Genomic DNA, 22,713 nt, shown 5'->3' with positions numbered 1-22,713 from the left:
TTCCAGGCTGGAGATACACTAATTCTCAACAAGAAGAAGCTGGATCACTGCGACACCATATAGATCCAAAACCTAACTTCCACACCGGGTCCCACTGCAGGTAAGGATGGAATGGATGAATGAGTAGGTCAAGTAGGTCAAGCACCATGAACTCTTCAGTGATTCACTGTGTAATGCTGCACATAAATCATTTAACTCCTCTGTTACCAGAGGTGACCACCTCTGGCAGCATTATTGGGGCATCATTGGCCAAAGCTGGATTAAGGTTGCCCAGGACCCTAGGCAGGGTGCCAGATTGGGACCCTTTAGATCCCTGATCTCTGTTTGTGTGAGAGTGTGTGTAGTGGCTGAGTATTGTGTGTAGAGGAAACTGAGAGCTGTGTGACAGGGTGAAGGGGTGAGTGTGACACTTGCAGAGTGAGTAATTGTGGCAGAGTTAGAAGGTGGCTGTGACAAGGTTGTGGTTAGTGTAATAAAGTGAGGGGGAGTGATTGTGATAAGGTGTGGGGTGGGGTGTGACTGTCACAGGGTGAATGAGGGGTGACCACTGTGTGGGAGAGTGGCAGAATTTGGAGAGGCAGTGTTAAACACAGTCCAGTGGACTTGAGGTGCAGCCGCAGTCCGGTCCAGCGTTCTGTGAGGGAACGGGAGCACACGTGTCAGGATGCCTGGCTACGAGGGTCTGTAATTAGACTGTGGACCACAAGGAAATGATTTCTAAAGGGCCATGCAGGTAGTCCTTTTGGTGTCCCTGACAACTCGAAGGGGCCCCGAGACAGTCTGAGCCCGGGCCCTCAAGGGTAATTTGGCTCTGGAGATGGCTAATGTCAATTCTGTGCAAATTCTTATGCACAGAATTGCATTGAACAATAGCAGACAACTGACACTCTTAGTCAATAAATGACAATTGGATCAACCAGCACTGAAAGGAGCCTTGGAACCTGGCAGGGTCCCATGGAAGAGCTTGCCCCATTACTGGGGAACCAGGCTGGGGTAGTCCTGGCAGCGTGCTATGGTGGTTATAGTGCTTGGAGTAAGTCTTTAACGTATCATGACCCAGTGCAACTTACATCATGGCGTGTAGAGGCTTCATCCTGTGTGCCCTCGTGCTGAATATCTACATCTTCTGCATAGATGATAAAGTGTTGGGAGCGTATATAACCCATAAACCCTTGCTCAGTGATGCTTTATGGGATATGTAGTTCAGCTCGAAAGTATTTTAAATCATGAAAAGACAATTAAAAATACTGAGTAAGATAAAATAGAAGCCGTGACAGCTTTTCTATTAGCTTGCAGAATACAGTAATTTTTTATTTATTTTATTTAAGAGCATTAAGCTATTTATTCAGTACAATGTGCCTCTTTATAGCATACGTAATTGCCAGTTTAATTATTCTTCCTCACCTCCACCCAGATTATTATTACTGGTGTTTGCAGATGGACGGTGTGCAGAATTATTCTTGCTGGAGAAGCTTGCTGTCTCTGGGCGATACAGAAACAGAGACAGCTTCCGCCTCTTCCTCACACTCTGATACCATGTTGCGACATTGATACCTGTAGGGCCAAACCCCACCCCCCACAAATGTATGTATGTGACTTGCTAGTTATGTCGTTATGTATGTTATTGTGTGTCTACATGGGCTCGTGAAAATCTATTTAAATGTCTGAGATTGTTTAATTGTTTTCCCTTTTTTGTGAAATTGATTTACTTATATGTGGCTGATGAGGAATGATGATGAGTGTTAATTAGGTATGTGTTAAAGAGAGAATGTATAACTGCACCACTAATAAAAATTTTGCCTTATTCCTATGTTTCGGGAATGGAGTCGAAATTCTAGAAAAATTTAGTAAACCCCGCTTGTACTCTAGATCCATTCATGATCAATCACAGGGAATTCAAAATGTTCAACAACCTTTCGTAAGGTGCTATGTGTTGTTAACCGGTTGGCATTTGAATCATTGTACTTATGCGTCTTTAGAATTCTAAGCATTTTCGACGCTCCCTAGCTAGGGGATATGAGGGTTGTGTAATTTAAGGACATTCTAGATTGATCAGCTCAAAAGAAAACATATTCGAAATAGTTACTAATAAATATACATTTTAATAGCTGTGAGATAAGTCTCAGAACCTAAAATAACCCGTATCCACCTCCTTCTAAAAATACATAAATAATTATGAGAATCGGGGACCGGGCCGTCGAGCCGCATGGCAGCAGACTTACATGGCTCCCGGCCCCAATAAACTAAACTGGCTCTGAAACGCCCACGGAAGGCGCAAAGACCGGGTTACCCGCTGAAATAAAGTCAAGGATAACATCAGCTTTAAAAATATGCCAATTAGACCCTGAAAGAAGGCTGTGAGCACAGTAAAGGACTTTCAAGGACTTTCAAGGCCTACCCGCGGCCGTAAGACCAGACTTGAGTAACCATGAGTCGGTCATAATACATGCTAATCCTGCGGGCCGGGCCACAGACGACTTCAAAAATAAAAGCAACTTACCCAGGTAAAGGACGCTGCTGGCTCGGCCGGTGGGGTAATCTGGCCTCATGGAGGCGAAGCGCGCTGAGACGGGAGTTCCCCGTGCTGGGCCCAGACTGCCCTCCTGAACTGGTAAAGGCAGCCGCAAAGGAGCCCGCCAGTAACAGAGTCATGAGGGCCAAGTTACATTTAAGCTCGTTACGACAAAAGAAGACGTAATGGGGACTATTAACTGCTCCTGAAGGGCTGGCAAGTACAGCGTATGTGGCCACAGATGTCGCCGACAACTAAAATAATTCCCCGACTACCTGCCCACCGAAGGAGTGACGGCCCAGACTTACTGAGTCTGTGGGGGACCTAGGGGAGTCGAGTCCCTGGTGCTGCGAGTCCTGTGGATTAAGAGGATGCGGGCCTTCCGGCGGACCGGTGGCTGTGAGGGATGTGCATCGTCCCCAAGTGTGTGGCCGGCACCAGGAGAGACTGGGGGCTTACACTCCACAGAAGCTTGAGAGGTGCTGGGGAGGTGCAGGGGCTCAGGCCCTAGGTGTGGGGGTCCAGTAGACGGCCTCTGGCCCTGAGTGCCCACAGAACCACAGAAAGCCCTGCGGGCAGACAGTGTCCTGTCTGGGGAGGACGGATGGAAACCCGGCGCACTGGGGCCATGTTGTTGCTGTGCCATGAACGGCCCAGACTGGACCATTATAGAGTCCCCAACTGCGGTCATTATGCTTGTACCGCACTTATTAAGAATTTAGTATTTTTACATTTTCATATATTTCATATGTCCTTATAAGTTTTTGTTTATTTATTATTTTTTCTTTTCTATAATCCTACATGTTACAACTGACAGTTTTGGGCCGTGTAATAATGACCTTCACATATGGTGATAATATTATTGCAGATTTTGCGTACCAGCCTCTAATTAAATTAACTTGGCACATAGCTGTTAGCCAACCAGTATGCATATGGTAGATGAAGATATTGCTTTTGCTTAAGATAGGTATCTTGATAAATGCATCTCTAGTTTGCCAGATAATTTCATGTCTTATTAAAATAGGCGTATTAAAAGGTCTTAATATAGGCCTACTTCACCAAAGTCAAAAGGGCTCCATAACCAGATTGCCACATTATATAAAGGATACCAGCATGCCAGCGCCTTAGCTGATATAAATAAATGCTATTCAACACCATAATTCTCTCAACACATACTAAGCAGTTAGGCCGGAGGGCAAATGTAATCCAAGCTTAATATATGGCCGTCAACTTTATTTGATTTTCTGGTTTAAGCTCTAAGCATGCAGAAAATCTGTATTATTAGTACCGTTAATTATAAGCAACATAAGTTCACATACTCTGTTCTTACAAGCATTATTGTTATGTGTTAGTAAATTGCCGCCAATTAAACCAGAACAAGTTATTTCTGTGTAGTGCGCTATGCCGACATTGGTTAAACGCAATTTATCTAATAATGCCTATAAATGTAGCCTTATGTGCCTCCGCGCAGGCGACTAAATGCAATATATGTCTATTTTCTGATTCATAATGCCTCTGTGAAGGCAACAGTGCATAGGATCTATTTCCATTACCATTCTCTTAATTTCTTTCCTCTATTATTTTACCTCAGGTGTATTATTATGCCTGGCCGCGCGTGCACGGCACAAGACCCCTTTTTGGCCTCTGAGACATATTCTCACTGGTGCTTAATTGGGGACTTCACGTAGGCCCTTTCTTCCCCTTTTTTATGTCTCTCCTTCTCAGGCGGGAATAATTTTGTTTTATAACATGATGTGACCGATACTACGCTTTGCACTGATTTATGTTATTACTGTTTAGCTAATTATGCTTAACTATGCTTTAAACCAGTATACAGGTAGGGATGGACTGTACTGCCTAAATAAACACAGCAAACCTGTGCCTTTAATGGCTACTATAGCTTACATAATGCTTAATATTAAACTGTCGGTTATACTGACTTAGGTTAAATGTTCGGACGCTGGCCTAGATTAGGTAGGCTAGATATGCTAGATGTGCACCTTATGCAGAAATGGGCTTTCTTTTTCTACGCCTAAATGTACTGTCTTATCATTAGAAACAATTATCGCCTCGCACCATAATTAAACTTTGACTTAAAGTGACAGAGTGCGACGGAACTTATAATTTCATCACAACTAGAACCACCTGACATAAATGGCTATTAAATCAAGTATAATGTCTCGACACTGTTGTGATATTCAGACTTCAATTAGTATAACGTTTTGGAACTGACATACATAGTGACATAATTTGATTAAACTGTGTGCTGTAGGCTTAAGTTATTTTCTGTTCTGCAGTTAAATAATACGCTATACCATGAAATTGTAAAGCGACATATTATCCTTGATGCACATATTTGCCTTCCCTGATGTATGTAAAAATTACGCAAACAGTGCACTGTTCCTCATGGCACATACTTGCTACAATTTCATTTGATATTAAGCTTATGTTTCTTTACTTTTATTATTCTCACGTTAAACTTGTTAACAATACTATGAAACGTTTAATTAACTAAAATATGTGCAAGTTATTTTCATGCCACAAACATGTTTAACACTTTATGAACACCGCGCTTGTCAGAGCTGTTGTGGCAATACAAGCAATGTTGTAATCTTTTATGCATAATAAAATAAATAAACTCTGAATGAAAAAATAATAAAAATAATTATGAGTATCAGAGCTCTGGGAAAAAAACCTTTTTTTTGTACTAAATGGCAGATTTGTGTCATCCATTGCTTGTGTAACGCCCACACAATACCTGCCTGGTTACAGCCACTAAAACAAGATAAGGAAGTAGGTGTGTATGCCTTTAAAAGCCCAGAGTTGTTGAGCTGGTTTCATTGTTTTGTAACGTCACGAAGAACTTCTGAGAGTGACTGAAACCGAGAGCCACTGTGCCAGTTACAGGGGTAAGAGGACAGGACAAAGATGTAATAATGACTCCCTAAAATAGAACTTTGCGAACTCTAACTGCCGGGGAAGCAATGCTACCTAAAATCGTATCGCTACCAATGGCAACCTTTATGATAGATTCTTGTAGAATTGGGTGGATATACTGCAAAATAAAAAACATCTGATTTCTGAATATTTCCAGACAGCTTCAAAATTCAACAGATTTTTTTCCAATTGCTACTCCAGGAAAGCATTGATATACAGAGTTTATTGTAAGTATGGGGGCTATCAGTCTGCTTATAGGGCTGTACATGGGATAAATATATGCTGTAAGTCTTGGCTTCTTATAAACATGTTGCAGTATCAGGTTTATTAACTGAAGTGAGGATTGTCGGGAATTCATAGTGAATTTCAAATTTAAGGTCTACGAAGCCATAACTGACTTGAAGAATTGTTGCACTTTTGATATTTTGGCATTTAATTTGAAATTTATGTTGAATTCTTGAAAAATTTGAATTTTAGTGAAAACACTGTATGTCTATAAATATACGCTGTACTATATGTTTTATTTTTGAAAACTTTTTTTTTGTGAATGTCAGTAATTACCTTACAATAAATCGAGATTAATATTATGATTAGGCAGAATGCAAGATCGGGCCCCCCTCCTAGAGCCCTTGGTGTGCGTGTGCCTGAGTTTGTGTGTGTGTGTGTGTGTTGCAGCTGCATGGTGTGTGTGTGTGTGCATATATGTGTGTTGCGGCTGCATAGTATGTGTGTGTGTGTGTGTTGCGGCTGCATTGTGTGTGTGTGTGTGTGTGTGTGTGAGCGTAAGAGACTGTGAACTGTGTGAAGGGGAGGTTGAGCTTTCCTGTATATGCTAGTAGAGAGAGGGGGTTATCTCGCAGATTTCAAAATGTTTGACAGGTCCCCAGGAAATATATTTGCATGTACAGTACCTCAAAACGCAGGACTAATCCAGCAAGCTTGTGACTGTTGGAACCTATGTATCCCTGGTGGTCCAGCAGAGCTGTGGAGACCCATTCCATGGTGGTCTAGTGGGGAAGTATTGTGGTCTTTCCCAATATTGGGTGCAGATCACTTAAAAAACTTCCTTGCTGTTCCAGCACTCAGTCAATGACTCATTGCCCTAGTTGTGGTGCTCTGAGTCATTGAGTAGTGCCGGGGGGCTGCAAGGGAGTTCTGGGCCGACCACAAACCTTCCTCGATTGCAGTGAGAGGGCACATACAGAGCCATAACGCCAGGCTCAAACATGGGACCATCAGAGCCTGGGCGTCAGGTGGTTCGCCTAATGGCTAATATTCACCAAATTATAGTGAGCTGGAATCCTAGTGGCAAAATTAGGCCTAAATAGAGAACTGGTCATGAAAATTCTGCTAAAAACTCTGCTAAAGTTACAGCTTGGTATTTAAATCTAGTTTTTGCCACTCGTTTTAATTTGCTACAGTGTACTCAAATGTAGTGAATATACACTGTAGATCCCACCCCGCAACATTAGCCTTACACGAATCAGTCAATGTAAATGTCTCTTCATACCCTTTGATTTGGGTGTAATTATTTATTTGTTTTTTCATGCGCTGGATCAACAGGGACCCTTATCTGTTTGAATGGAGTGGAGGGAGCTTGGCACCCCGCTGGCACTATGCCTGGTAGGAAAGACGAGAGGCACACTCCATAGCCTGCACCCTACAGCTCACAATGTGTTATAATAGAGTCCCCCACCGCCGTACTTAAGACTATGATAAGTTCCCTGTTATTTACATGTACTTTGGGTGACAAGATAGGAGGGGGCCCAATGCTGTGGCTTTAAATAGCTCTTTCTTCCTTTATTCCTTTGACACTGTTGGGTAAAACATATTTTTCACCTCTCGCAAATCAACCAGCTGCTGGCAGAATGTGTGATAAATATGCTTTGTGATGCATCGGGCTGTAGTTCTAAAAAGCTATACTAATGGAATGTTCTAGAAGTGGAGCAGTGAACATGGAATCCAGCAGGATGCTAACGCCCATTGCACCACACTTAGTATTTTCCACCAAGAATTATTTACCAGAAAGATGACCCATTGTCTCCATGAAAACGTTGTGTATAAAATATGTATGATAAGATATGAAATGCGTGGGATCTATTGATTGTGTACATTAACCACTCAATGCTGATTGTGATCACTCTTGACGCACCAAAATAATACTCTGAAACAGGAAGGGCAAAGGGACAAATGGAATTTTGTGTTGGATACCTGTTACTTAGCAATAACAAGACCATTAATCCTGCACGGAGCCTGAGTTTTTTTTTTAATAGAATATATAAACCTGTTTTATGAAGCTCTGCTCAGACCGATGAATGAGAGGTGTGCACCTTGTTAAAACAGATTATAGATTCCATATTGTGAGAAACATGTTATTAGATGTTGGCACCTTATGAATGAAATCATCTGTACTAGGGGTGGATGTGAGCGTAGTATGTAGTTTAGGTTATAATATGAGAACAGAGCCTTAAAAATCAGATTGCTAAATTCAGGCCAAAATGGCCAAGCTGTGGCTATAGTTGAGTTGGAGAATTTTGACAAATCATCTATTTTGACCTAAAATGTACAATTCAGTTTACAGGTCACTACAACTTGCTGTTTAGCGTATCAACCAGTAAAACGTAAATTGTGGTTAACTGAAAGCTGAGTTGCGAAATTTAGGCCAACCAGGATTGCAAAAGCCACCATGTTTTCTGGACATTTTATACTTCAATTTTTGAGATGGTGCTGCCCTGTTGTATGCAGAATTCATATACTGCAGTTTAGAAATAGCTACTTTAATCATGGAGGAACCTAAATGAACTACTTTGATTAGGTATTAAATGTCCCTCCTGCATATAATTGCTACATACAGGACAGGACAGGACTGCTCATGAATTAATGAAGACTATCCTAAAAAAAACATGGTGGATCTGGAAATCCTATGGTTCTGGAACAGACACTGAGCCACGTGTATATGTCTTCATATATTATTAAGACTACAGTATGGCACGTCCCTTGGTCAGACTGTGTTCCATACTGTTGAGATGCATCATCAAGTCTGGTTCCTAACGTCTGACACCTTGAAGGATATATAACGTTGTATCATTTATCAGAATTTTGTGTGTGTGCTCACATTGTACATATTCTGTGAGTGCTGTTTGCTTGTTAAGCAATGACTTGTGTGTGTGTTTCATGGTATCCAGCAGCTTTGTTTTGTGTACCACGGCAACGTCAAACAGCCAGTAAACTATCATTAATAGGTTCCTATCCCTCCACCTAAAACATTGTTTGCAGACAATTATCACGTCATTACATTTAACTTGACACCCTGAGTAGAACTCGTAGCATTGCCTCTGTAAAGACAATACAAGTTGAACTACAGCAAAGTATTGCATGGTGATACGTGACACAGTGTGTTTTGTATGTAGATGTTGTACATGTCAACTGACATACAAATAGGAACTGATAGCTGGGTTTTTTTGGTTGTTTTTTAAAGCCAGTGTCATTAGCATGAACTGCTGATTTTTTTTTTTTTTTTAATTCTTTATTTTTGAGTTCAGGTATGGAGCGTTACAATTTTCACACATGCTCATTATCTTCCTTACATTACAGTGGCAACCAATCGCTGTGTACCTTTGCATTAACACATCACGTTATTCTGATTTTACGAGCAATACAAGTGTGTAATCCACCCCTCCTCCTCTGCCATTCTCCCGTTGATCTGTTACTCCTAGGTGTGTACCCCGGTGGATTATCTATCGATGTGCTAATAAGCTACCTGGCGTGCCCATGTCCTGCGTTGTATTGTTAGAGATCTGTCTTTAGTGAGCATACGCCCAGGTATAACCTTGTTCATGAAGCCTACTACTGCTGTAGGTCCATTCTATCAACGTATGAATGGGGGTCTGTTGATTTCACTTGATGCCCCTGTTACAAAGAGTGCATCTTGCTTTTGGCCGTTTAGGCTGTCGCTCCAGACTGAACTTGATTTTAGGGTAAGTAGGGAGGAGGGGGGGGAGAGAGGGGGGGGGGGAAAGGGGATCCCACCGGGTGCACCCGCCGCACTTATGAGACACTGTGTCGTCAAGCCTGTCTGGTGTGTCTCATGGTATCTGTATCGTCCTATCTACATAGTCCTCCCATGGTTGCCACACTTTCGAGAAGGTGCCCATGGTGTTCCGTATTTGTGCTGTCAATTTGTCCATCAAACAGTTGTCTTTTATTTTGTGTATGACTTTGTGCATAGGAGGGGTGTCCGGGCTGAGCCACTGCTGGGTCAGCGCTCTTCTGGCTGCTAAGGTAATTTTATTGATTAGTTTCTGTTCTCTTGCCGTCAGGTTGTCTAGTGGTTTTGCTAGGAGATAGGTCCATGGGTCTTTGTGTATCGGTCGAGCTAGTACTGTCGTCAACAGTGTCTCAATGTCCGACCAGTATCTTACCACTTTGGGGCATGTCCACCACATGTGGATGTAGGATCCTCGCTCTCCACATCCCCTCCAGCATGTGTCCGTGGTGGTTTTCCCCATCCTATATAATTTGGCTGGTGTAGTGTACCACCTCAGGAGGGTTTTGTAAGCCTGTTCCTGAAGTGTTACACATATGGACACCTTCGCTGCTGCTTCCCAGATGTCCCTCCAATCCTCCCCTTCCAATGTGTGTTGTAGGTCCTTTTCCCATTGGGTGATGTATGTAAGGGGCTCTGCGTCTCTTTCTGGGGCGCTGAGTTGTGCATATAGTGTGGTGATCAAGCCCTTGCGTGGTGATTCTGTGATGCATAATTTCTCATAGCTGGTCAGTGGGGCCCTAGCTGCCTTTCTTATTTCGGGGTGTTTTGCGAGATCGCGTAATTGGATGTACCTGAAGAGGTCTCTTGTTTGTAGCGGTGCATTTTGTTTGAGCTCCTCAAATGTTTTAAATGTGTCCCCATTGTATAAATGGTGGTACCTTTGTATGCCCGTATGTTCCAATCCTTTAAAGTCGCTTGCCCTCATGCCGGGTGGGAATGCTTTGTTTCTCAAGTAAGGGGTGAGGGGTGAGGGTGTTTTGGTCAATGCGTATTTAAGGGCGGTGGCTTCCCATATTCTGATGGAATTGGTGATTGCTGGGCAGGTTGTGCGTAGTGTTGGTCTGTCTGGTTTTGGGACCCAGATCCAGTATTGGGGGAGGTCCGATCCCATCATGAGTGATTCCAAGTCCGCCCATCTACGTGTCTCGGGGGGTGAATGCCACTCTATTATTTGGGCTAATTGTGCTGATAGATAGTATAAATGGAAGTTGGGCAGCCCCAATCCCCCCAGTCCTTTTGGTCTGTAGAGTGTACGTCTGGCTATTCTGTGTCTTTTGTGTGCCCAAACAAACTTATCTATTGTGGTTTGTAGGAGTTGAAGATCCCCTTTCGTGACTTTGATGGGCAGTGCCTGGAACAGGAATAACATCCTCGGCAAAACATTCATTTTGATAGCGTGAAGCCTACCGATCCAAGAGATCGGCTTTTCATGCCATTTTTCTAAGTCCTTGATTAGCGTTTTTATCATTGGCGTGTAATTTTCCTGGTATAGTCGTGTGATGTCCGTCGTCAGTCGTACTCCTAAGTATTTTATGTGTTGTTGGTTTAGTTTGATATGTGTTGTCGTCCCTATCAGCGCCGCGTCCTCTGCCGTCAACCCCAGCGGCATAGCCTCTGACTTCTCTAGATTTATTTTATACCCCGATACCTGTGTGAAGTCCTCTAGTAGGTGAATCAGGCTTGGGAGGGAACTTTTCAAATCAGTGATCGTTAGCATGATGTCGTCTGCGTATGCAGAGACCTTATATTGTTCTGTTGCTATTGTCAGTCCTTTTATTTTAGGGTGGTCCCTGATCTTGTGCAGGAGGGGTTCTAGGGCCAATATGAAGAGAAGCGGCGAGAGCGGGCAGCCCTGCCTTGTGCCATTACTTAACTTGAATGGTTTCGGGGTCGCTCCTGGTATGGCTATCTGAGCCTGTGGGGATGTGTACAGTGCTCTAACCGCTGTGATGTAGTTGTCTGGTAAGCCTATATGGCGCAGGAGGGCGAACAAGTAATGCCATTGGATCCTGTCGAAGGCCTTCTCTGCATCCAAAGACAGGACGAGAGAAGGCGTTCGAGTCTGTCCGGCCCACCAGATCAGGTCCACCGCCCGTCTAGTATTTTCGTACAGTTGCCTGGTTGGCACGAAGCCCACCTGGTCTGCATGGACCAATCTGGGCAGAATATTTCCCAGCCTGTTGGCCAGGAGTTTAGCGTAGATTTTAGTGTCCACATTGATGAGGGAAATGGGGCGGTAATTGGTTACTTTCCTGTCATCCCGCCCTGGCTTTGGGATTAGTATCAGGTCTGCCGTGGCCAGCTCCGCATTGGGCCGTCCCCCTTCCATCCAGTCTTGGTACATAGCCGTAAGGTTTGGCACTAGTTCTGTCCTTAGTGCTTTATAATAGGCCCCGTCAAACCCATCGGGTCCCGGGGCCCTATTGCCCTCTATAGCCCCTATGGCCCTTTCCACCTCTTCTATTGTAATTGGTGCCTCCAGGTCATTTAGGTCTTCCCTATTGGGCCTGGGGAGGTTTACCCCTTCTAGGAATTTTGCGACTGCCTCAACGTGTTGTTTATTCGTGTCATCCCTTCCGGGGGAGTGGTTATACAGTTTTTGTAAAAAGTTAGTGAATTCTTCTGCTATGTCCTGCGGAGATGTAAGGGTTTGGCCCCTGTCGTTGGTGATGGACGTAATGTGTTTATGTTTTTGTTTGGGTCTGAGGGCCCTAGCTAATAACGTGTCCATCTTGTTGGACTTTTCATAGAAAAGTCTTCTCGACCGGGTGATGTCCCTGCTCACCTCGTCTAAGAGGAGGTCCCTCAGGGTTCGTCTGATGTTCTGTATTTCGTCTAGTTTGTCTTGTGTGGGATTCTGTTTATGTTGCATTTCCTTTGTGCGTAAAGCCGTCTGCAGGTCTATGAGCTTTGCTAGTTTTTGTTTTTTGTGGTAAGTTGCTATCTTAATTAATGTCCCCCTCAGGACTGCTTTATGGGCTGCCCATATTATGGTTGGGGATAGGTCCTCGGTGGTGTTTAGCTGGAAGTAGTTATTTATTTCTGTCTGGAGCTGCTCCAGGACCTCTGGGTTTTTAAGAAGGGAGTTATTTAGTCTCCATCTCCCTGGGGTGTAGGGCCCCGGTGTCTTCAGGGTAATGGCTATATCGGCATGGTCTGACCACGAAATTTGGTTTATTGCTGTTGACTTAACCCATCTCATGCCCTGCTGGTTTGTGAGGAATAGGTCGATTCTAGAGTATGTGGAGTGTACTGCTGAGTAGTGGGTATAGTCTAGCGAGCTCGGGTGTTGCAGTCTCCAGGGGTCCAACAACCCCGTGTTCTGGATAAATTTGTTAAGGAGGCGGTCCTGGCCGCCCATACCGTGCGATCTGGGCTGACCCGCCCTACCGCTGCGGTCGACCGCGGGACACGGCGCTGCGTTCATGTCCCCCCCCAGGATCAGTATGCCCCCTGTCAGTGAGGTTATTAGGGTTTCTAGCGTCTTCCAGAATGTTGCTTCTGGGGTGTTGGGGGCGTATATATTAATGAGGTGGTATGTTGTGGAGTTGATTGTTCCCGTGATTATGATGTACCTGCCTTCTGGGTCTTTTTGTGTGGCCTGTATCACCATTGGACATCGTTTGTGTATGACTATTTCTACTCCTCTTGTTTTGCGGAGTGTTCTGGCTGCGTATGCTCTTGTGTATATGTGGTCTGTGATTTGTATTTTAGATGTGTTCGGTATGTGGGTCTCTTGAATGAACGCTATATCTGCCCTCTGTCTATGTAGCTCCCGTAGTAGCAGTCTACGTTTGTTCGGGACATTGAGACCGTTGACATTTAGTGAGGTCAGTTTAAGCTCCATGTTGTGTTATGGATAGTGTGCTTTTGTACCTTGTGCTTGCGGACGGCTCGTAGTACTGTGCATTCTCCGTTGTGCGGCGTGCGTCCCGGCGGTCCCCCCCGAGTGGTTGTCGGGTGAACCTTGTCTTCGTGCGGGTGAGGGTGGGGGTAGGGAAAGACACAAAATGGGGTAAGAAAACTTGCATTGTAACAAGGAAACATAACATTTACAACCTTGACCCAGGCCTGTCCTAGGTCGTTTCCTCCTCAACCTCCTTCTCATCGAATCCAATATCCCGGTCTTATTGTCCGCCAGGCGATCGGGGGTGGCCACTCGCCGCGTCGAGAGGTAGTCTCAGGCGGGGCAAGTGTACAGCCATCGAGCACCGTGGCAAGGCTCTTAACATCTTTCTACCTAAGCTTGTATGAACATGACGTGGGGTAGTCCCGGCCTCTGGCCCCCAGAGTCCGGCTCTCTATTAGATTATTATCCCTCTCGGGGGGAGGGGGGGGATGTTTTCCTGACGTTTATCCTGACATTTGAGTGCTGTTCTTGTGGTACTGTCTCGGCCTAATGACCCATGACCCCCAGTCTCCGGGGAGGGGAGGGGGGGGAGGAGGGGAGGGAGGAGGGGGGAGAGGGGGGGAAAGGGCGCATTCTACCCAGGGAGGTCCCTTGTGCGTGCCCACCCCCGCCCCACAAGCCCCCCCACCCCGCCCCACCCCAAATTGTGGCATAGAGCCGGCTCCCCCCCAGCCCAGGTCCACGGGGGCCTCCCTCTCGTCCACTACCGGCGAGACCCATGCTCGGCCGAGGGAGGACAACTCACGTCTGTCCCTGAGTGGGACCACAACCTAAATATTTCTATATCCCTTTCCAGTGTGTGTGTGTTTTTTTTTTTTGTTTTTTTTTTTTGTTTGTTTTTTTATCCCCCTCATTACGGTGTTTTGTTCCCTCCCCCCCCCGTGTCGCGATCCCCATGCCACTTCTGTCCCCCATGTCCTTAGAGCTGTATTGCCAGCCTTAGTGTCTCAAATATGTAAAACGAATAAAGTCAACATTAAACTATGAATCAACTTGCGTGTCCCAATGTCCGCTGTTTAAGTCCCTCCAGTGCGGACCGCCGCCACGGCTGCTCAAGCGTGATGCGCCCTGTGCTCCGACCAGTCCCTGGGGAGGAGGTCTAGTGCCCTGGGGCCTCTTGTTGGCAGGATGAGGTCTTCTGGTACTTGGATGCCCAGTTCACGAAGGACTCCCCTGGGGTCCATAGATGGTGTTAGGACTGTAGGTCTCGGGCCATTGAATATTAGCATCTTAAAGGGGAATCCCCAGGCGAATCGTAGGCCTTTTGCTCTGATGAGGTCTGCGATGGGTTTCCATTCCCTTCTCCTTGCCAGAGTTGCTGGGGCGATGTCTTGATAGATCTGGAGCACCACTCCTTTGTACTTGTATTGGTGATTTCTGCTCTGCTTAAGTATTGCTTCTTTCGTGGAGTAGAAGTGCCATCTGATAATAATATCTCTGGGTGGGCTATTTTGTGGGCCCTTGGCACGCAATGCTCTGTGAATCCTGTCGATGTGCCATAAGTTGTCCGTGATCTGTGGCAGGCTGGCGCGAAAGCACTCCGCCATTACCCGCTCCAAGTCGCCATCTTGTACCTCTTCTGGCAGGCCGCGTACTCTCATGTTGTTGCGCCTTGTTCTATTGGAACTGTCTTCTAGTTCCATTTCGAGCTCTGCTACCCTGGTCAGGATAGCATTGGTGGCAGTGGTGTTGTCGTTGTGTGCTGTAACCACAGTTTCTAACCTGCTTTCCAGGGCCTCCGTTCTGATGCCGATTGCCTGTATTTCGGCCTTCACTTCCCTGGCCGTCCTCTCTATCTCTCCTGCCAAGTACCCCTTTACCTCCTCCAGTGAGTGCAGGATCGCACTTTGAGGGTCCTCGGCATGCCCATAAAGCGATGCCGGAGTTGCTGGGGGGCTCGGGGAGGAAGCGCCCGCTGGGCTTTCAGCTCCGTGAGTACCACGTGGCGCAGGTCTAATGGCGGACAGCATGTCCGCGACGGAGGGATTATCCCCTCTTTGTTTCTTCGCTGCTTTCCTCTGTGACATTGTTGGAGGATGTGAGGGTAGCGCCGGTGTTCCGCTCATGCTGGCTTCACTTTTGGGGGACTGAGCTGTCGGTAATCGCTGATTACAGGGCTGTTTGCTGAGCCTTCGGTGCGGAGCTCCGGAGTCAGGCTGTCATCACTCTCGGAGTCCAAGCCACGCCCCCTCATGAACTGCTGATTTGTTGGGCATTGACCAGGCAACTGCAATGGTTAAAAATAAATAGTTCATAGGTTTCAACAGAATTTGCTGGGACAGTCCTGCATTTTGGGGTACAGACCCTGCAAAAATAGGTCACATAGAACTGCCCCACATTTTGCAATCTGGAGGCGACTGGAGATTAGGACCGTGCTCGGAGAACTTCAGCAGCGCTCCAAACATGGTCTGTAGGCGGTGGCAGACTGTCAGTCCGCCTGGCCACCCACTTTAGGGGCAGGTCCGCCCCTTTGCCAGGCCTCAATGCAGCCTCACCCAGTAGGTAGCCAGGGTAAGTTAGCAGGTATGTGAGCTGGAAATTTACTGAATTGGAAACATTTTCAATTCAATTGAAAATGGCAGTGGCGGAACTACCGTGGTCGCAGGGGTCGCAGCTGCGACCGGGCTGTTACACCGCATGGGCCGGGGCCGCGTGTTCAGGGGCCCATTGGGTGGCCCATGCTGTTAGGGCCACCCGATGCTATGTATTCCAGGGGGTCCGGTCAGCGCTTTAGCAGCATGACCGGACCCCCTTTGATGTCAGATGCTGGGAGGAAGTGACTGCCCCTGTCACTTCCTCCCAGCTACCACCGGGAGCCATGCGGGAGGAAGGAGAGGAGCCACTGGACCCCAGGGAAAGATATGTGTGTCTTTATGAATGTTTCTCTGGATGTGTGTGTGTCTGTGTGTGTGTGTGTCTGTCTGTCTGTCTGTCTGTGTGTCTGTATGTGTGTGTGTGTGTGTATGTCTGTCTGTGTGTCTATTTGTATGTGTGTCTGTATGTCTGTGTGTCAGTATGTATGTGTGTCTGTCTGCATGTATGTGTGTGTTTGTGTGTATATATGTGTGTCTGTATATATGTGTCTGTGTGTGCTTGTATGTATGTGTCTGTATGTATGTGTGTCTGTGTCTATGTGTGAGTGTGTTTGTGTCTATATGTGTATCTGTTTGCATGTGTGGGGGGAAGGGGAAAATGTATGGGAGGGGGGTGGTAGACGTATGAGGGGAGGGTGGCGGGGTGGTATATGTCGGGGGGGGGGGGCAGGACTGTTTTCGCACCAGGGCCCCGTGGTTTCTAGTTACGCCTCTGCATATGTGTTATAGCTGCATTATCAATGAAGCCCAGATATGATGGTCCCTCAGCACCAAGAAGGCCCTTAGTTGAAGAGACAGTCTAACTACCAAAAGGATATAATCGCAATGAAGTGATTTTTAAGAAATGATCCTGGCCCTGCAGCCCTGTCATTGAAGGACCTCCTGTTTCTGAGAAGTGGCATTTCTCGCAATTCTCACTACTGTAGTGACTGGCAGACAGAAAGCCAATAGGGGCTTCAGAGTAAAATAGATTCACTAACTGAATCTATGCTACATCTTGTATCCATGTATGCTGGAACCAGCAATGCACCAGATGTTCTCAGCACTTCCCTATAAGAATCATTTCAAGTTGGTAACTTCATCGAGGGTGAATTGGGCTGCAGTCGTCCTGGATTAAAGATAAGTTTAATTGCAGTTTTAACCCCCCCTTTTTTTTTTCTTAAATGAGGGCCATTTATCTAAACTAATAAAGGAAGACAACCAATTCTTAAGAAAATATTGATTTTTATAATTGGCGTGTTCCTTTAATATCAAACTGCTTAACAATAGGGTGATACTAAACTGGGGCAATGGCAATGAACTCTACTGGTTAGGTTGCCCAATTGGCTTCTTTTTATTTTTTTGCTCCATTTTCTTTTAAATGTATACTAGCATTTGACATCACTATCCAGTTCATTGCAGGCGCAGGCAGGGCCTAGTTTGAGTAGAAACATTTTCCAACCCCATAAAGATAATCAAGTAAATATGTTTATTTTATTTTATTTATTTTTTATTTAAAATTACAATATATCCAGGATGTTTACTGTGAAAATTAAGCAGGAGCTCTCAGGAGTTCTCTGTGCTTGTTACTAAAAAAAAATGAATGGGATTTTTTAAGAAATTTCATTACCACGATAGTATCTTGGCATTTACATCACAAAGCATTGTATAGCGGTGACGTTTGATCATCAGAGATTATTTGCCGTGTGCCATAACTGATTATTTGTCGATTTCGATGACCAGTTTAAAAATTAGACAGCAGAAAGATGCTATAAGCTGTCTAGACAGGGGTAAAAACTGACTAACGAATATTAATGGTTTTATCCTCAAATATTTTTCTTGATTAGTAATGTGATAAATCAGACAGGACATAGTTGAAAATGAGAGAAATCTCAATGTACCCTTTCTGGTAAAATATTTTATAAATAAATACATTTTACAGATAGGAATATGTCTGAAAGGACATTATTATTCATTTGCAATACTGTTCGAAATTGTGTATTGGAATAATTCTGGTAGAACCTCAGAATATGTTATGATGAAACTTTCCTTTCTTCATTACAGGTCCAAGGGATATTGTGCTAAATATTTGGTAGGACATCTCTTGTGCAATGTCTACAGCAATCGTGGAATGTATCAGTTCATTGTCTGTTATTGCCCAGCAACTGCGAAGATTACCTCGGATCTTGGAAAGTGGGTTCCCAAAAATGCCATCTACTGTCATGGAGTCTGATGTTCCTCGAATTTTCAGAGAGCCCTACATCCAGACAGGGTATAGACCCACAAACCAGAACTGGAAGTATTATTTTCTTAGTCTTTTCCAGAAGCACAACGAGTCTGTCAACGTATGGACGCACCTTCTGGTGGCCCTGGCTGTTCTCCTCAGGTTCCGAGCATTTGCAGAGTCTGAGACTTTTTCCTGGGATATGATGTCCTTTCCTTTGGTTATTTATGTGTTATCCTCATTAACGTACCTTACCTGCAGCATGCTTGCGCACTTGCTGCAATCCAAATCAGAGCTGGCGCATTATTCGTTTTACTTCATGGACTATGTTGGAGTTTGCACTTATCAGTACGGGAGTGCCTTGGCTCACTACTACTACAGCTCTAACCAAGGGTGGTATGATGTAGCCTGGCCTTTCTATTTACCAGGAGCTGCTTTCCTCGGGTGGATGTCGTGTATAGGTTGCTGCTATGCAAAATATCGTTACAGAAGACCCTACCCTGTCATGAGGAAACTATGCCAGGTTGTCCCAGCTGGTCTCGCGTATCTCTTAGATATAAGCCCAGTCATTCACCGCATATTGAATTGTCACCTGGACAGCTGTACAGATATGTCTTTTTGGTTCCACTGTCTGCAGATCATTTTCTTCATCATTGGTGCTTATTTCTTCTCCTGTCCAGTTCCAGAAAAATATTTCCCTGGTTGTTGTGACATTGTAGGACATGGACATCAAATATTTCACGTGTTTTTAGGTCTATGCACGTTGTCACAACTGGAGGGAGTTCTTCTAGACTATAACACTAGGCAGGAGCACTTTAGAGTTCGGTACAGCTCCGGATACACCCAAATGTCATGTATATCCTTCTTCCTGCTTATATTAAGCAGTGCTGTCTCTGCAATTTATCTACAACAAAAGATCAAAAAGCAGCTAGCCGAGAAAGACTTCTAGCAGTGGTGCTATTTTATTATATATATTTTTTAAATTAACAATGTAACACTCTGACTAAACTGTATAGTAAAATAAGACTGTGTATTAACAGGGCTAAAAGTCATGTTTCTGATGGAAGTGCAACATAAGACTATATAGACAAAGTACTTGTCACTACTTGCAGATACAACTTAGTGTTGGTGCACTTCTTAAAGGGCATCTTCGACCTTAAAATGTATTAATTTATACATGTTTTGGTTCTAATTCATAGAAAGAACAAAAGACAATAATGGTCAAAATTAAATATTTCCAAATTGTCCGTTTCACAGTTACGCACTTAATAATTTGTAAATATAATGTTGAATACATATATATATTGAATGTATGCCAGTGAGGGGTGTGATTGATTACCTTGTTCTCCCTTTTTGGTAGAAGCTGATAACTTCTGGCTGCCTTGCAAAAGGTGTAAAAAAGGGAGCTCAGTACAGAAAGGGCATTATTTTGTTAGGAAAGGTTTGCCCAACTCCAGTCTACTGATATAATATAGCCATAATTTGAAAACGTAGCGATATCTTCTTCCTGGAGATCTTCCTTTATGGGGAAGATCTCCTATGTAAGTGTGGAGGCCACCATGATGGAAATCAAGATGACTGGAAGTAAATGTCACCATATCTTATAGGTCAGGTTGGCTTTTCGAGCAACGAGTCAGGCTCTGGGCAGCCATTGAAACTCGGCTGCTTGCAATACATGAAGATTATCCATAATTATAAAAAAAAAAATATATGAAATGTTTTGAAAAGCAAAAAGCATGGGCATTTTATAGATGAATTCATTTGATTGAAAATGTCTTGTAGATGACCAAACCACTGGTTAATGTATAAAAGCTCATGTCATGAGATTACCACTTTTAGTGCCTGAACTATGGGGGAGAATGTACTGTGCAATGATATGGATTAAGTAATTTGTTAGATTATGACAAAATCCAGCCTTATGAGTGCTCTAGACGAAGTGCCTAGACCATAAATGATACACATGACAGGATTTGAAAATAACGATGGGACTTCTACAATGAATGTCAAGTAGATGCTGTGGGAGTGGACATTATCAAAATCTGCTGACCTCCCTCACGTGTCCATGATACCGTCCTTAGCAAATATAATTTATTATTGCTCCTTTTGCTGCTGTTTCCTTAAGAACCAATTTTCTATCACCCATTCGGGGGAAAGAATTACATTAAGAGTTACTCAGCGGTACTGTGTTTTGGATGTCCACTTATCGTACATACTGACCTCTTCCTAAAATGTTGTTGTCTTTTTGAAAAAACCTTTTGTACTTATATTATGTCTTAAAATGTGTATTGGTGCTGGCAAAAATAATATTCTCCTGCCAATTTAAATGTACCTATTGTTATTTTAGAGGCTGCACTAATTAACAGGTTCCATCAGTTCCAGTGACCAAGTTTTAAAGTATAATGTTGCTGAGCGGAAAATCTGGTTGAGGTTTCCAGGTTATACAGGAATATCAACCCTGGATGCAATGAAACCAGAATTTCGAGAAACTTTAGTAAATGAACGTCGACACAAGGTTGCACTGTTTAAGCTCCTGTGTCAAAGATTAGGCCAGACCATTCCAGTGTAGAGCATTGGGTACGTAGTACGGATTCTGTCTAGCAAGACTCAGAATGTATAGATATGATATGTAGATCCATGTAGATGTCTACTTAATTCAGCAAAGCCTTTTGTACCCATTGACCATGCACGGAACACTAAGAATTCATCGGATGGTTCTGAGTCATTCACGGTGGTTTACTTTAAAGAATACACGCGTTAAGTATAACTGTAACAAGCCTCTCACCTGGTACTGTTTATCATGTGTTATTTATTGATTATTCCAATAGGGGATGCTTCATTTAAATTCTAGGTCCTACTGACCTGTGAACTAACGTTCTACCAACATTCTCAACATGTGCAGTAAATTAATGTATCTGTTTTATACTTGATTTTTGATGTTTACTATGTAATCACTTACTTGCCTTAAACTTTGTACTGAAATGGACTTTCTTCATTCCGTAGCAAGGCTGGTAAGCTGCCTGCTGGTAGATAAACTCTCACAAGCCTCAGCCAGCCTCTGCTCTGCTTAACCACTTTTGGAGAAGACCAATGATCAGGTCAAGATTTTCAGAATGGGCATACCCCAGTTTGTTTTCTAACTGCCATGTTTACAGTTACAGTAGCATGGCAACTAAATAAAACATATGAAGGAAAAATAATTCTGCTTGTGTCTTTGTTTTATCAGCATTGCATAGTTTAAAGTGACACTATAGACACCCAGACCACTTCGGCTCATTGAAGTGGTCTGGGCGCAGTGTCCCAGTCCCACTTAGTCCTGCAAAGAAAAATATTGCAGTTTTTGAGAAACTGCAATACTTACCTTGCAGGACTAAGACTACCTCTAGTGGTTGTCAATCAGGACCGTGGGAGAGAGGATGGAACAGAGGGTAGTATAATGCTAGGAATACAGCTTTGCATTCCTAGCACTATAGTTTCCCTTTAAGGGAATCATCCGTCATCCACTAAGGTAAAAAATAAATACTATCAATAGATTGGATGTAATATATTTCCACACTTATTTACAAAACCATTATGATGGGGTGCCTGAACACTCCAGGCCCTCCAGTGAGCTGCAGTGGTCCATGAACAGTCATGGTGCTTGTACTGTTCCTTTTACCCAACACTCCAGGACAGAGTTGACCCTCTTTGATCTAATGCGTTATATACAAAATGCGAAAAAGTAAAAAAATCATTATCTTTCCAAGTCTTTACTTTTGCTGTAAATCTCTCTTTTGCCTTCAGCCCTATCCTAAAATGGAAGCGTTATATATATATATATATATATATATATAGAAGGCGTTATGCCTGAAATTGTGGGAGGGATTTAATGCCTATTTAAACCCTGCGTTCCCCCCACTCACCTGTCTGCGACGATTTCGGAAATTCGCTTTCATTTCCGTTTTCACAGACCTCTGACGTCAATCTGCCGCGACGCTCGTGCACAGCCCGCCGGTTTTTTCGTGAGTATTTTCCATACGCCTGGAAACCATTCGTCGGTTCATCCAAACCGTAAGTCCTTGCGAGTACTCTTCATTCGAAATCGCTTTCCGTGCGCATATTTCCTTCAACGGTATGCAATTCTCTGTTCAGCCAGTTCGTCTCAATTTGCTGTTCGGCGTACACGAATACACTTGTACCCCCTTTTTGTGGTCTTTGTCGGTCTGTTGAGAGAGCTGTTGTGGTTACCGGGAGGAGTTTGCCTTGTACTGCCCATGTTACGGTTTGCACATATATAACGTATATGTTCTTATCTGAACGTTACATTAATACATTTTTAAATATAAATGTAATGTTATGACCGGAGCGTTATTGAAATTTATCACCCGTTTCTTTTTGCATGATGTTGATGGCTAATTTGTAACTACATTAATTGGGTCTGTTCAGAGCCATTTCAAAATCTTTCTTCTGTTTGATAAACCCTTAGAGCGTTAAGGCCCACAACGAAAGACGCAGTTATTACTATGAATCAGT

General features: G+C 44.0%; 1 protein-coding gene across 2 annotated transcripts in view; it reads left to right on the top strand.

Moving 5' to 3' along the window:
* The window catches only part of PAQR8 (progestin and adipoQ receptor family member 8), a 63,883-nt gene extending 44,152 nt beyond the window's left edge, over positions 1-19,731 (top strand). The window contains exons 1-2 of one of the 2 annotated variants that reach the window (XM_063442035.1): positions 5,364-5,421; positions 18,045-19,731. In XM_063442035.1, the coding sequence (XP_063298105.1) occupies positions 18,092-19,153 (1,062 nt within the window). In that variant the 5' untranslated portion in view covers positions 5,364-5,421; positions 18,045-18,091 and the 3' untranslated portion in view covers positions 19,154-19,731. Of the gene's footprint in view, positions 1-5,363; positions 5,422-18,044 lie in introns of those variants that run through there. The other variant, XM_063442034.1, reaches the window with a different exon arrangement.
* The last annotated feature ends 2,982 nt before the right edge of the window (positions 19,732-22,713 follow it).

This window comes from Pelobates fuscus, chromosome 2, assembly GCF_036172605.1.
Source record: "Pelobates fuscus isolate aPelFus1 chromosome 2, aPelFus1.pri, whole genome shotgun sequence".
Classification (NCBI taxonomy): Eukaryota; Metazoa; Chordata; class Amphibia; order Anura; family Pelobatidae; genus Pelobates; species Pelobates fuscus.
The sequence above is the reverse complement of the archived record's forward strand: the minus strand, read 5'-3'. Positions and strand labels throughout refer to the sequence as shown.